At 35.7% G+C, this 13,393-nt stretch overlaps 1 protein-coding gene across 2 annotated transcripts in view; it reads left to right on the top strand.

Moving 5' to 3' along the window:
* Positions 1-13,393, top strand: part of RAVER2 (ribonucleoprotein, PTB binding 2) — a 105,943-nt gene that overhangs the window by 24,484 nt on the left and 68,066 nt on the right. For both annotated transcript variants that reach the window (XM_030865839.2, XM_030865836.2), the window contains exon 3: positions 11,319-11,788. In XM_030865839.2, coding sequence (XP_030721699.1) covers positions 11,319-11,788 — 470 coding nt within the window. The remainder of the gene's footprint in view (positions 1-11,318; positions 11,789-13,393) is intronic.

Here is a 13,393-nt window from a genome sequence, read left to right as displayed (position 1 = left end):
ATAGGATTAGTCACTGAAGTAGAAAAAATAATTCTAAAATTTGTATGAAAACTCAAAAGACCCCAAATAGCTAAAGCAATCTTGAGAAAGAAGAACAGATCTGGAGGTATCATGCTCCCTGACTTCAGACTATACTACAAAGCCACAGTAATCAAAACAGTATGGTACTGGCACAAAAACAGACACATAGATTAGTGGAACAGAATAGAAAGCCCAGAAGTAAGCCCAGACATTTATGGTCAATTAATCCAAGACAAAGGAGGCAAGAGTATGCAGTGGGGGAAAGGGAGTCTGTTCAAGAAATGATGCTGAGAAAAATGGACAGCTCTTGTAAAAGAATGAAGTTGGAACATTTTCTCATACCATACACAAAACTAAACTGAAAATGGATTAAAGACCTAAATGTAAGACAGCAAACCATAAAATCCTAGAAGATAACATAGGCAGAACACTCTTTGACATAAATTGTAGCAATATTTTTTTTGGATATCCCTCCTAAAACAAAAGAAACAAAAGCAAAAATAAACAAATGGGACCTAATTAAACTTAAAAGCTTTTGCATAGAGGAGGAAACCACTGACAAAATGAAAAGACAACCTACTGAATGGCAGAAAATATTTGCAAAGGATATGACTGATAAGTGATTAATATTCAAAATATATGAACAGTTCATACAGCTCAATGTCAAAAAACCGAACAACCCAACTAAAATGGGCAGAAGACCTGAATAGACATTTTTACAAGGAAGACATACAGGTGGCCATCAGGCCCCGTGAAAAGATGCTCAACATCACTAATCATCAGAGAACTACAAATCAAACCCACAATGAAATATTACCTCACACTTGTTAGTATGACTATTATCAAAAAGAGTACAAATAACAAATGTTGTCAAGAATGTGGAGAAAGGGACTCTTGGGCACTTGATGAGAATGTAAATTGGTGCAGCAGCTATGAAAAATAGTACCGAGGTTCCTCATAAAACTAAAAATAGAACTACCGTATGATCAGCAACTCAACTCCCGAGTAAATATCTAAAGAAAGTGAAAACACTAATTCAAAAAGATACATGCACACCCCAATGTTCATAGCAGCTGTTTACAATAGTCAAGATATAGAAGCAACCTAAGTGTCCATCAACAGATGAATGGATAAAAAAGAAGTGGTACTATGTACAATGGAATACCACTCAGCCATAAGAAAAGAATGAAATTTTGCCTTTTGCAACACATGGATAGACCTGTTTATAATCTATAAACATTTGAATCACTGTGATGTACACCTGAAACTAATATAATATTGTAAATCAACTATACCTCAGTAAACAATTAGGCAAAAAAATGAATTTGCATTGGTTTTTAAAAATATATAATATTACTACAGCTTTATGAATTTTTATAATGAATGTTCTAATGTTATATGTTGTAACATTTTATTGAGTGTTTTTTATATGTTAAGTATCCTTCAGTTTTAATAATATATTACTGGACTTAGTAAATTATGTGATTTGACCTTTAGTTATACAAATTGGGAAAATCGTTTAATTTTTCTGCACATTAGTTTTATATCTGTGAGATTAAAAGCCTAAACTAGATTATTTTCTTTGCGTACATATGATATGTAAATGTTTAAAAACATCTGTTTGAGATGATAAAAAAATAAGAAAACGTATGGAGGATGATATAACCATTATATATATACTGACTCCCAAATTAGCAAATGTTTTATTGAAGTATTTTATGCTTTTAAAATGTTTTTTGTAAGGGGTGGATGAAATGGGTGAAGGAAGTCAAAAAGTACAAACTTCCAGTTATAAAATAAAGAAGTACTGGGGATGTAATATATAAGGATGGTGACTCTTTGTCACAGTTAATAATACTGTGTTGCATATTTGAAAGTTGCTGAGAGAGTAGATCTTGAAAGTTCTCATCCCAAGAAAAAAGTTTTAACTATGTATGGTGACAGATGTTAACTAGAATTACTGTGGTGACTATTTCACAATATATAAAAATATCAAATCATTATGGGAGACTTCCCCGGCAGTCCAGTGGTTAAGACTCCGTTCTTCCACTTGCAGGGGGTGTGGGTTCAATCCCTGTTCGCAGAACTAAGATCCCACATGTCACGTGGCTTGGCCAACAACAAAAAAAATCATTATGTTGTACACTTGAAACTAATGTTATTTGTCAATTATACTTCAATTTAAAAAGTTTTTTGAAGTAGTTTTTTGTCTTTAAAAATATTATATACATGCTAGAGCCCTAATGTAGTACTACTGAATGAATACCTCTGATAGTATGGTCAGGAATTCTGCATTTATTTTTTCTGACTTATAAAAAAATTGTAAAAAAGACATTATAGTTAAAGATGAAATTAGTTCCTACCCCTCTCTGGTTCCATTCCCTCCCTCCCTCTAATGATTAATTGTGGTAATCATAGAGCTGTTCACAGATTCTTTTTCTTTTTCTTCTGGTCATGAGGTAAGATAGTGCTTCCTTTTTGAAGTTACCAATGGACATGTGATTTGCTTTTCGATTAATGAAGTGCAGTGGAAATGGCATGTATCCCCTCCAGGTGGAAGATTTCAGAGCTAGCATGTGATTCACTGCTCACCCCTCCACTTGCTAAAGTGATTGAGGAAGGTTACAGAACCTCTTTAAACATAGTCCCAGAGTGACTATAATGAGCAAAGCCTCCTTCCTTCCTTCCTTCCCTCCTTCCTTCCTTCCTTTCAGCATGGGATATGCAGCATGAAAAGCAACAAGAAAAAAAAAACCCTTTTGTTAACCCATTGAAATTGTGGAGCTGTTTCTTGCCTAGGCATCCCATCTAATGCCTGAAATTTGACTATATGTAAAGTTAACAGTGTTGTACTTGGTGTTTTTAAAAACTAAATGTAAATGGCATTCTACTGTATTTTTCATTTAGCAACTTGCTTTTTTTTTTTTTTAACCTCTATTTTGTTTTTTGGATCTTTCCACATTGATACTTATAGCTCTAATTCATTGATTTAAACTACTACATATCATTCTGTCCTGTCAATTTATTACCATTGATAAATCTATTCATTACTGATAGACATTTAGGAAGCTTCAACTTTTCCAGCATTTTAAATAATGCTGCAGTGAATATGCTTTTACTTGTCTTCTAATATACATTGCAACTGTTTCTCCACAAGTGAATTACTGGGTTTGTAGGTTATGTACAACTTCAATGTTATAAATATTGACGAAGGCTTTACAGCTGGGAATGGTGCTGTTCCTACCAGTGAGGATGATAGACAGCATAATTGGTGGTTGATTAGAAGGAGTATTCAGAAGTGTTTTGTCTCAAGAGTGGAGAAAACTGACTCTAGATTAATGATGCTAAAAATTTAAAAACAAGACCAGAAAGGATCAAGCCCGTTCCTGATAACCACAACCTAGAACAAAACTCAAGGATATTTATATGAATACAAAAAATCCAGTACCCAGCAAGGTAAAAATTTACAATGTCTGGTATCCAATTAAAAATTACCAGATATGGCAAAGAAGCAGGAAAATACAACCCATAATGAGGAGAAAAACCAATCAATCAAAACTGACCTAGAATTGAAGCAGATGAATTGATGAAAATGGACATTAAAACAGTTTTTATAACTGTGTTTCATATGTTCAAGAATTTATAGTAAAAATTGAACATATTAAATAGAGGATGGAAGATATTAAAATATACTTAACTCACACTTTTAGTGGTGAAAACTACAATGTCCAGGATGAAAAATGGGATGGGTGGATGGGATTAACTAGCAGAGTGGACATTGTAGAGGAACAGATTAGTGAATGTGAATACATGGAAACAACAAAAATGAAGCAGAGGAAAAAAGACTATAACACATGAACAGAGTATCAGTCAACTTTGGGCCAACTTCAAGAGTCCTAATGGTGGAGTAATGGAGTCTCTGTAAGAGAGAGCAAGTAGTACAGTAAAAATATTTAAAGAATTAATGGCTGAATTTTTTCCAAATTTGATGAAAACTCTAAACCCAGAGATCCCCAAAGTTTAACCAACCTCAAGCACAAAAACACGAAAAAAACTACAATAAGGTACATTTGTAATCAAATTGTTTGCAATTAGTAATAAAGAGAAAAATCTTAAAAACAGTGCCCCCCCCAAAAAGGGCATATTATTTAGATGGAAAAAGATGACGATGATGCATGTTTATTGGAAACAATGCAAATGAGAAGACCATGGGGCAACACATTTTCTTTCTTTGCTGAAAGAAAAAAAGATCACCATAAAATTATTAAGATATTAATGAAAGGAATTGAAGACAAATGGAAGGTATTCCATGGTCATGGGTTGGAAGAATTAATATTGTTAAAATGTCCGCACTACTGAAAGCAATCTGCAGATTCAGTGCAATTCCATCAAACATTCCATTGGCATTTTTCATAAAGACTTGAATATAAGACCTGAAATCATAAAACTCCAAGAAGGAAACATAGGTAGTAAGCTTCTTCCTATCAGTCTTGGTGATGATTTTTTGGATTTGACACTAAAGCAAAGGCAACAAAACTATACAGGTGGGACTACATCAAACTAAAAAGCTTCCGCACAGCAAAGAAAACCATTAAAATGAAAAGGCAGCCTACTTAGTAGGAGAAAATATTTGCAAATCATATATCTGATAAGGGGCTAATATCCATAATATATAAAGAACTCATACAACTCAATAGCAAAAGAACAAATAGTCTGATTAAAAACCTGGCAGAGGGACTTCCCTGGTGGTGCAGTGGTTGAGAGTCCACCTGCCGATGCAGGGGACACGGGTTTGTGCCCCGGTGCGGGAAGATCCCACATGCCGCGGAGCGGCTGGGCCCGTGAGCCATGGCCGCTGAGCCTGCACGTCCGGAGGCGGTGCTCCGCAACGGGAGAGGCCACAACAGTGAGAGGCCCGTGTACCACAAAAAACAAAAAAACAAAAAAAAACCTGGCAGAGGATCTGAATAGACATTTTTCCAGATTAGGCATATAGATGGCCAACAGATACATGGAGAGGTGTTCAGTATCACTAATCATCAGGGAAATGCAAATCAAAACCACAATTATATATCACCTCACACCTGTTAGAATAGCTATTATCAAGACAACAAGAACTTAGTGCTGGAGAGGATGTGGAGAAAAGGAAACTCTTGTGCATTGTTAGTGGGAATGGAAATTGGTGCAACCACTGGAAAACAGTATGGAGGTCCCTCAGAAAATGAAAAATGGAACTACCATTTGTCCAGCAATTCATTCACTTTGGGCTATTAACCTGAAGAAAACGAAAACAGTTACTCAAAAAGATATATGCACCCCCATGCTCATTGCAGTATTATTTACCATAGTCAAGACATGGAAACAACCTAAGTGATTGCTGATGGATGAATGGATAAGGAAGATGCGGTGTATATAGACAATGGAATATTATTTAGCCTTAAAAAAGAATGAAATCTTGCCATTTGTGACAAGATGAATGGGCCTTGAGAGCATTATGCTAAGTGAAATAAGTCAGACAGAGAAAGACAGATACTGTAGGACCTCACTTATAGGTGAAATCTAAAAAAACCAAAAAACATGAGCTCATAGATACAGAGAACAATTGGTGGTTGCCAGAGGCTAGGGATAGGGGTTGGCGAAATGGGTGAAGGGAGTCATAAGGTATAAATTTCCGTATAAAATAAGTCATGGGGATGTAATATATAGCATGGTTACTATAGTTTGTTTGTTTGTTTGATTTGACCGTACCGGTCTTAGTTGTGGCACACGGGATCTTCATTGCTGCATGCGGGATCTTTAGTTGCGGCATGTGGGCTCTTAGTTTCGGCATGCAGGTTCTTAGTTGCAGCATGCATGCAGGATCTAGTTCCCTGACCAGAGATCAAACCCGGTCCCCCTGCATTGGGAGCACAGAGTCTTATCCACTGGACCACCAGGGAAGTTCCCAGCATGGTTGCTATAATTAATAATACTATAGTGCATATTTGAAAGTTGTGAAGAAAGTAGATCTTAAAAGTTCTTATCCACCACCCCGCCCCACAAATTTTTGTAACTATGTATGGTGATGGATGTTAACTAGAATTATGGCGGTGATTATTTCACAGTATATACAAATATTGGATTAATTGTACGCCTAAACTAATATAATGTTATGTCATTTATACCTCAAAAAATCCCACAGAATTATTTACCCACCAAAAAATATCCTTTAAAAATGAACGTAAGCAGAAACTAACACACCATTGTAAAGCGATTATACCCCAATAAAGATGTTAAAAAAAAAAAAATGAACGTGAAGAAAGATGTTTTTCAATCATATAAAAGCTGAAAGAATTCATCACCATCAGACCTGCATTATAAGAAGTATTTAAAGAAGTCCTTTAATAAAGCATGGAGAAAATGATGCTGGACGGGAATCTGCATCTACACAAAAAAGTGAAGAATACCAGATGTTGTCTTTATGTGTGTAAAGACTGTTTTATTAATATTCAGATCTCTAAAAGATAATTGTTTAAAGTGAAAATAATAACTATATTGTAGAGGTTATAACACATGTAGGAATAAAATGCATGGCAACAATACAAAGGTTGGGAGGGGAGGAATGGAAGTACACTGTTGTAAAGTTTTTAGATTATACAGAAAGAGACCAGTATCACTTCATGGTAACTGTTAAGTTAAAGATGTATACTACAAAGCCAAAATCACCCACTAGAATAATACAACGAAGAAACTCAGTAATTGTATTAAATGATATTGCCTTGGATTTCAGGAGCTATGGTGGTGTTTGAAGAAACAGATGATAATTAATAGATTAATAAAGGATGGCTACAGTTATAAACTGTGACCTTAAAACCAGAGCTCTCTGTTATAAATAAGAAGAAATAATTGTATTAAAATAGGATACATTAAGGAAAAAAGTTTTTGCATGCTTGCCATCAAATTTGTCCCAATAATAAATTAACTAGTGGAGCAAGCAATGGCAAAAGGATAAATAAAATTGTGACTTGTGAAAGGATTGGGACCAATCGTCGAATATTAAAATTTTGGTAGGAAAATGGAAACAGAACTAATCTCCAAATCCCTTATAGCCTTTTCTCTGTAGAGTGACATCTTTCACTTCCACAGAGTCAATGTGAGAAAATTGGACATTTTTTTTAGAGAATTTATGGCCTTGCAGAGAAATGGAAGAAGCTATAGAAGAGAACCAATGACCTCTTTTTCCTACTGCCTGGACTTTTAAATTTGCTTCATTATGTTATCTAAATTCTACCATCAAATGTCTTATTTGGGTTGAGCAAATGCAGATACCTAAGGGAAGGAAAATAAGAAGTTGTCAGTTTTAAAATGTACTAGTTAATCTATGCATGTATACATTCATCCATTCAGTTGACACTTATAGATCCTCTACTGTGTGCCTGACACTATGGTAGCTGATGGAGATATATTCATTAGCAATTTAGGGAGCTCACAGTTGATAGGATAGCAGGCATCTAAACAAATAGATTATAATAAAGTGTGATGTGTGCAATAATCCATTCAGTGTTCAAAATACAGAGGTATAATAAGACAAGGGTTAACTCTAACTGGAAGAGAACATCAGGGAATGCTTCCTGGAGATCCTGATGCATTAACCTCTGGGCTGGATTTGAAAGCCAACTAAAAGGTTTGAGTGGCTGAAGATATTGGGAGAGATCTCGTAGGCAGGGGAATTACATGTGTAACATATAGATGCTTGAAACAAGTTGCAGTCTAGGGAGCTACAAACAACTCAGTGTCATTAGAGGATGAAGAAATGTGGTGGGGAAGGGACGTGTGGCAGTTACTGAGGCTGGCGTCAGGTCAAAAGGGCCTGGTAGGCAACCTGGGTAAACTTACATATTCTAATTCTTTGTTGGGTTCATTTGAATTTTTTACACACTCAAGCGTGTCTTTCACACAGGCTTTATTTCTCTCCTCTTAACCCTTGTGTCTTTTACTTCTTGCATTTGTCCTACTACACTGGCAGAGACCTTCATTCCATGTTAATAAAACTAGTGAGACAAGAACCCTTACCTTACTCCCTATCTCAGAGTAAATGGTTTTGGCTTTCACCGTTAATGTTGATGTAGGTTCCTTATAGACATTCTTTAACAGATAAAGGATGTTTCCTACTTTTCCACTGATTGCCAAGAATTTTTATCCTGCATGGACTTTGAATTTTATCACATATCTTTTCTTGCATCTACTAAGATACTCTGTGATTTTTCTTTTCTGTGCTGGTAATGTGGCAACTTATATTGATTGCTATTTTATTTATTCATTTATTTATTTTTACATCGTTGGAGTGTGGTTGCTTTGCACTGTTGTGTTGGTTTCTGCTGTGTGACAGGGTGAATCGGCTGTGTGTGCGCACGTGTCCCCATATACCCTTGATTGCTATTTTAAAATAAAACTAATTTTGCATTCCTGAAATAAACCAAACTTGATCATGGTTAAAAAAAAAAAAAAAAGGTGGCCTGGTAGGACATGATAACTGCGCTGAGGCTTGGCTTCATTGGTGATACCAAATGATTGCATTTTAGGCAGTAAACAGGCACAATTAAACTTTTGTTTTTGAGAGATCGCTTTATTGTCATTGTGGAAAAAGAAGAAAAGCTAGAAGAATGAAGAAAAGAGGATGGATCTATTTGGAGGGTAGAATTTGAGGATTCCTTTTTCGTGGGCGTTAAAGGAGATAGGGTCTAGGGTAACTCCCAGGTTTCTGATTTGTGATGCTAGCAACTGAAATAGAGAATAAAGGAAGCTGAACAATGTTGGGATTTTAGGGGAATGGCAGGGAGAGGATGAAGATTGTGAGTTACGTTTGGTCGTGTGTGAATCAGTACGTGGGTATATGTGGAACTGAGGACTAGAAACAGATTTAAGAGTTAACAGGGTATAGGAGGCTTTCTGCGAGCCCCCAGACTAGCCGTTTAATTGCTTCCGTAGCCCTCATACTTCCTCTTTGATAACATTACACTTGTAACTCTCTGTCAAATCTCTATCATCCTCTATTGGATTGTGAGGTCCTTGTTGAAAGGGATCTTATTTGTTTTGTTCACCAACTCCCTTCCAGTGCCCAACACAGTACCTGGTACATGAGACTGAATAAATGGGCATGGACATGAGTGCCCAGGGGAAGAGGGCATAGAGAAGAGAGGTTGATGGCTCAGGGCTGCTGGGTACAGTCATATGGCTGTGACTGTGTGTGACTCTGCCAAGAAGCAACCTTAAGGATTACCACCTTACATACGTGTATACAATGGAATGTTACTCAGCCATAAAAAGCAACGAAACTGGGTCATTTGTAGAGACGTGGATGGACCTAGAGACTGTCATACAGAGTGAAGTAAGTCAGAAAGAGAAAAACAAGTATTGTATATTAACGCATATATGTGGAATCTAGAAAAATGGTACAGATGAACCGGTTTGCTGGGCAGAAATAGACACAGATGTAGAGAACAAACGTATGGACACCAAGGGGGGAAAGTGGGAGGGGTAAAGTGGGATGAATTGGGAGATTGGGATTGACATATATACACTAATATGTATAAAATAGATAACTAATAAGAACCTGCTGTGTAGCATAGGGAACTCCACTTCGCTGTACAGTAGAAACTAACACAACATTGTAAAACAACTATACCCCAATAAAAAAGAAAGGATTACCACCTTACAGGTGTGAGTGGAGAAAAATCTTGCAAAGGAAATGGAAGAAGGAGCACTTGGACAGCTATGAAGAAAATCAGGAAGGACTTTATCAAGGAAGTTAAGGAAGGGAATGGTTAACAGTTTCAAATACCCAGAGAATTCAAATCAAACATGAGCTGATGAGCTTATGAGCTGGTATAGGAACATAACCAGTATTTACAAATTGTTGTTGGCTTGTTTGCTGGTTTTAGCAAAATATCATTAAATGGTATTCTGTGTCAGCATAAGGGAAGAAAGGCGTAAAATCAAAGTAACTCAAGTTCTTTAAAAGGGGTTATTGGAAACCAAGAGATATTCTCTCAATAAGTGCAGCAAAGCCATTTTTCCCCCTTAGTGTTGGAAGAGTTAGCTATTCCTTTGTAAGTAGTTTCCTTGTATGTGGAGATCATGTTAAGCGAAAAATGTGTTTCTTTAAATGTTAAAGTGTGGTGAGATGCTCAGTCTGAGAGCTGCGTGGGCACTAAGACCAGCTGAGGGAAGAGCAGATTGAGTGAAATGACAGGAAGGATCGTCCACACTGTTTAAATTCTTCTTTCTCTCTTGCTTTGTACATATTTGCCATGTTGTTATCATTGAATTTGGGTAAGTTAGTTGCTCATATGGAGCAACTCCACTGTGTGTTGCAGAGCGGGAGAGAAGAGGGAGAGGTAGGAAGGTTGAGAGAGCAGTGTGTTTGTAGTTTGTGGTTTGCCCTGTGTTGTTTCTTTTATTTGGGGTTTAAAATTTTTCTTATAATATTGCTCAAAAATCTTATCAGATACGCATGTCTGTGTGATATTTCATTGATTTAGAACTTTATAATTGTATCATGTTTTAGATTTTACAAATTGTCATGTGTATTGTTGCTTAATGCTGCAACAGCTCCATTAGGTAGACAGGACAGATTTTTTAATTTTGTGGGGGGGGTTTGTTTTACCAAAGATTCAAAGTTAAGCTACTTGTCAATATCATAATAATCTTGTGATCTTTTCATACCATATTGTTCATCCAAAAAGCATACCAAATTGTGTGTGTGTGTTTGTTGTTTCAATGTAATTAATTTTATTTTAAGGAAACATATACATGAATTGGAGAATTGTCTTCCTCTGGGCATTTTGGTGTCTTTTTGCTCTGCCTTTGTTTTTTAGGTTCTTGTTATCAAATAGGGTCTTTTAGAACTCTCTGAGAAGAAATAAAAGTTCATAAAATTTTGCATCACGTGTTAACTGAGGAAAAATGTCAAGTCTGTATGTAGTTTGAAAAGATTACCCACCCCACCCCACCCCCAGAATATTGTGGTATCTTAGAGTGGAGCTCCTAATATAATTTGTATACTGTTTGAGTTACTGGTCATGCAATTAGTTAAGTGAGGGTGTCAGCATTTAAAAATAATGAAATAGAATAGAAAATATCAGAGTGCATTGCACATGATAGAAGTGTTATCTCCTGATACTTTTGTTTCGGAAATATATATATGTATGTATGTGCTGAGGCACAGGTATAAAATGTATTTCCTTACTGTGGGTCATGGTCAGAAAAGCTTGTAAACACTGGCTCAGAAAACTCTCATTCATTTTATCTTCTTCCAGCTTTTGTTACATTATTGAATGGAGAACAAGCCCAGAATGCAATTCAGATGTTTCATCAATATTCGTTTCGAGGAAAAGACTTAATAGTTCAGCTCCAGCCAACAGATGCTTTGCTATGTATTACCAACTTGCCCACTTCTTTTACGTTAGAAGAGTTTGAAGAACTTGTTCGTGCTTATGGAAATGTCGAGAGATGTTTTCTGGTCTACAGTGAAGTTACTGGCCATTCCAAAGGCTATGGATTTGTGGAATACATGAAAAAGGACTTTGCTGCAAAGGCTAGATTGGAGCTATTGGGTAAACAGTTGGGAGCATCAGCTGTCTTTGCACAGTGGATGGATGTTAATCTCTTGGCCGCAGAGCTCATTCATTCTAAGTGCCTTTGTATAGATAAACTCCCTAGTGACTACAGGGATTCAGAGGAGCTGTTGCAGTTTTTTTCCAGTATCCATAAACCTGTGTTTTGCCAGGTATGTATTTTTAAGTCATCATTTGCAATATTTAAAAATATCTGCATATGTATCTGCATGCACTCACGTATTTATTATACCTATGTAAATATCACAATGGATAATCTAATTCTAATTGAGTCTGTAATGAACACTTTAATATTATGGTAAATTTTATTTATTTATTTATTTTGGTAAATTTTATTTTATTTTTATTTATTTTTGTATTTATTTTTGAATTTTATTTTTTTATATAGCAGGTTCTTATTAGTTATCCATTTTATACATATTAGTGTATATATGTCAATCCCAATCTCCCAATTCATATGATGGTAAATTTTAAATCAATCCCTTTTGCTGATGGGCCAAACTATATGGTCTTTACATAATTATGTCTTAGCAAACCCATCACTTAACACATCCACCTTCTCATTCCATCCACTCTTGAACCATTCATGCATTGATCCCTTTATCCATCCACATTTTGTTTATCACCTTCTCAGTGCCAGACACTATATTGCTAAATGTCGGAAATGTAGAGAATAGAAAGATACTCTCTTAATACCGCACAAGTTTGTGGAAGAGACTGACAAGTAAGCAGATAATTGTAAATCCTGTGTGAAGACTGATACAGTGGAAAATAGAAAAGTGTTATGAGGTGTAAAAAGAATGCCTTATTCTGTCTTAATGGGGTCATGGTAAGTGAGACATTTAGAGAAGATCCTGAAAACTGACAACACTGGTAAGAATTTTCAAGCACTTTGAGTAAAATTAAATATGTTCTACTAAATAGGCAAAAATATATACTGTATACGACTGAGAGGTTATCTAGTCTAGCTTTCCATCTGGTAAAAAAAAACCAAAAAACGTTACAATAATTGTGAGTGATCATTTGGCTTCTGTTAAAATATTTCAAAATAATGGAAAATTCACTAGATCACAAGTCAGGCCATTACATATTTAAATGGCTCTCATTCTGAATGTAAATATTCTTTAAAACTGCTGACGCTATGGAATTAAAATGACTTTGTCTTTTGAAAGACTTAAAATGATAGTGTCATTTATTTGGCATGAAGGTTATAATGAACCAGGAATAATAAAAATATTTTAGAAGTTTTCAAAAGGTTAATAAAGCCACTTTACAATGCCTTTATCAGTAGATGTGTTAAACTCAGGCTCTCTCGCTTGGTAGGTTGACATAGACTATATGGAAGACACAGTCTTCTTACCTCGTGGTCAGAAGGGATCAGATTACAAATCTGATTTTAAGGTTTGGTTTGGTTAAAAGGAATGAGGTTGTAGGAGAAATGTTTGGAAGAGGTAGATAGTTTTCCTTTCTCCCATGCGAATGGAAGAAGTTTTATGGAGGAAAAAAATATTTGAGGGCAGTTTTAAAAGGAAGGAAGAATGTGAAGAAAAAATAGAAATTCGGTCTACTACACAAAAAGCTTCAAAAATAAGAAAAGAAACTAAAAAGGACTGGAAAATGATTTAATTGTAGTATCAATTTATGGGATGCCAAATTCAAATAGAAGTATTGTAGATGTGTCTTCTCAAAGACATACGAAGCTGAATTTTATCACATTTATCACTTTATAGCATCAGTGTGTTTAAGATGATTCAGAC

The sequence above is a fragment of the Globicephala melas genome, chromosome 1 (assembly GCF_963455315.2).
Source record: "Globicephala melas chromosome 1, mGloMel1.2, whole genome shotgun sequence".
Taxonomy (NCBI): Eukaryota; Metazoa; Chordata; class Mammalia; order Artiodactyla; family Delphinidae; genus Globicephala; species Globicephala melas.
Note: the sequence above shows the minus strand (reverse complement) of the source record. Positions and strands in the feature narration are given on the sequence as shown.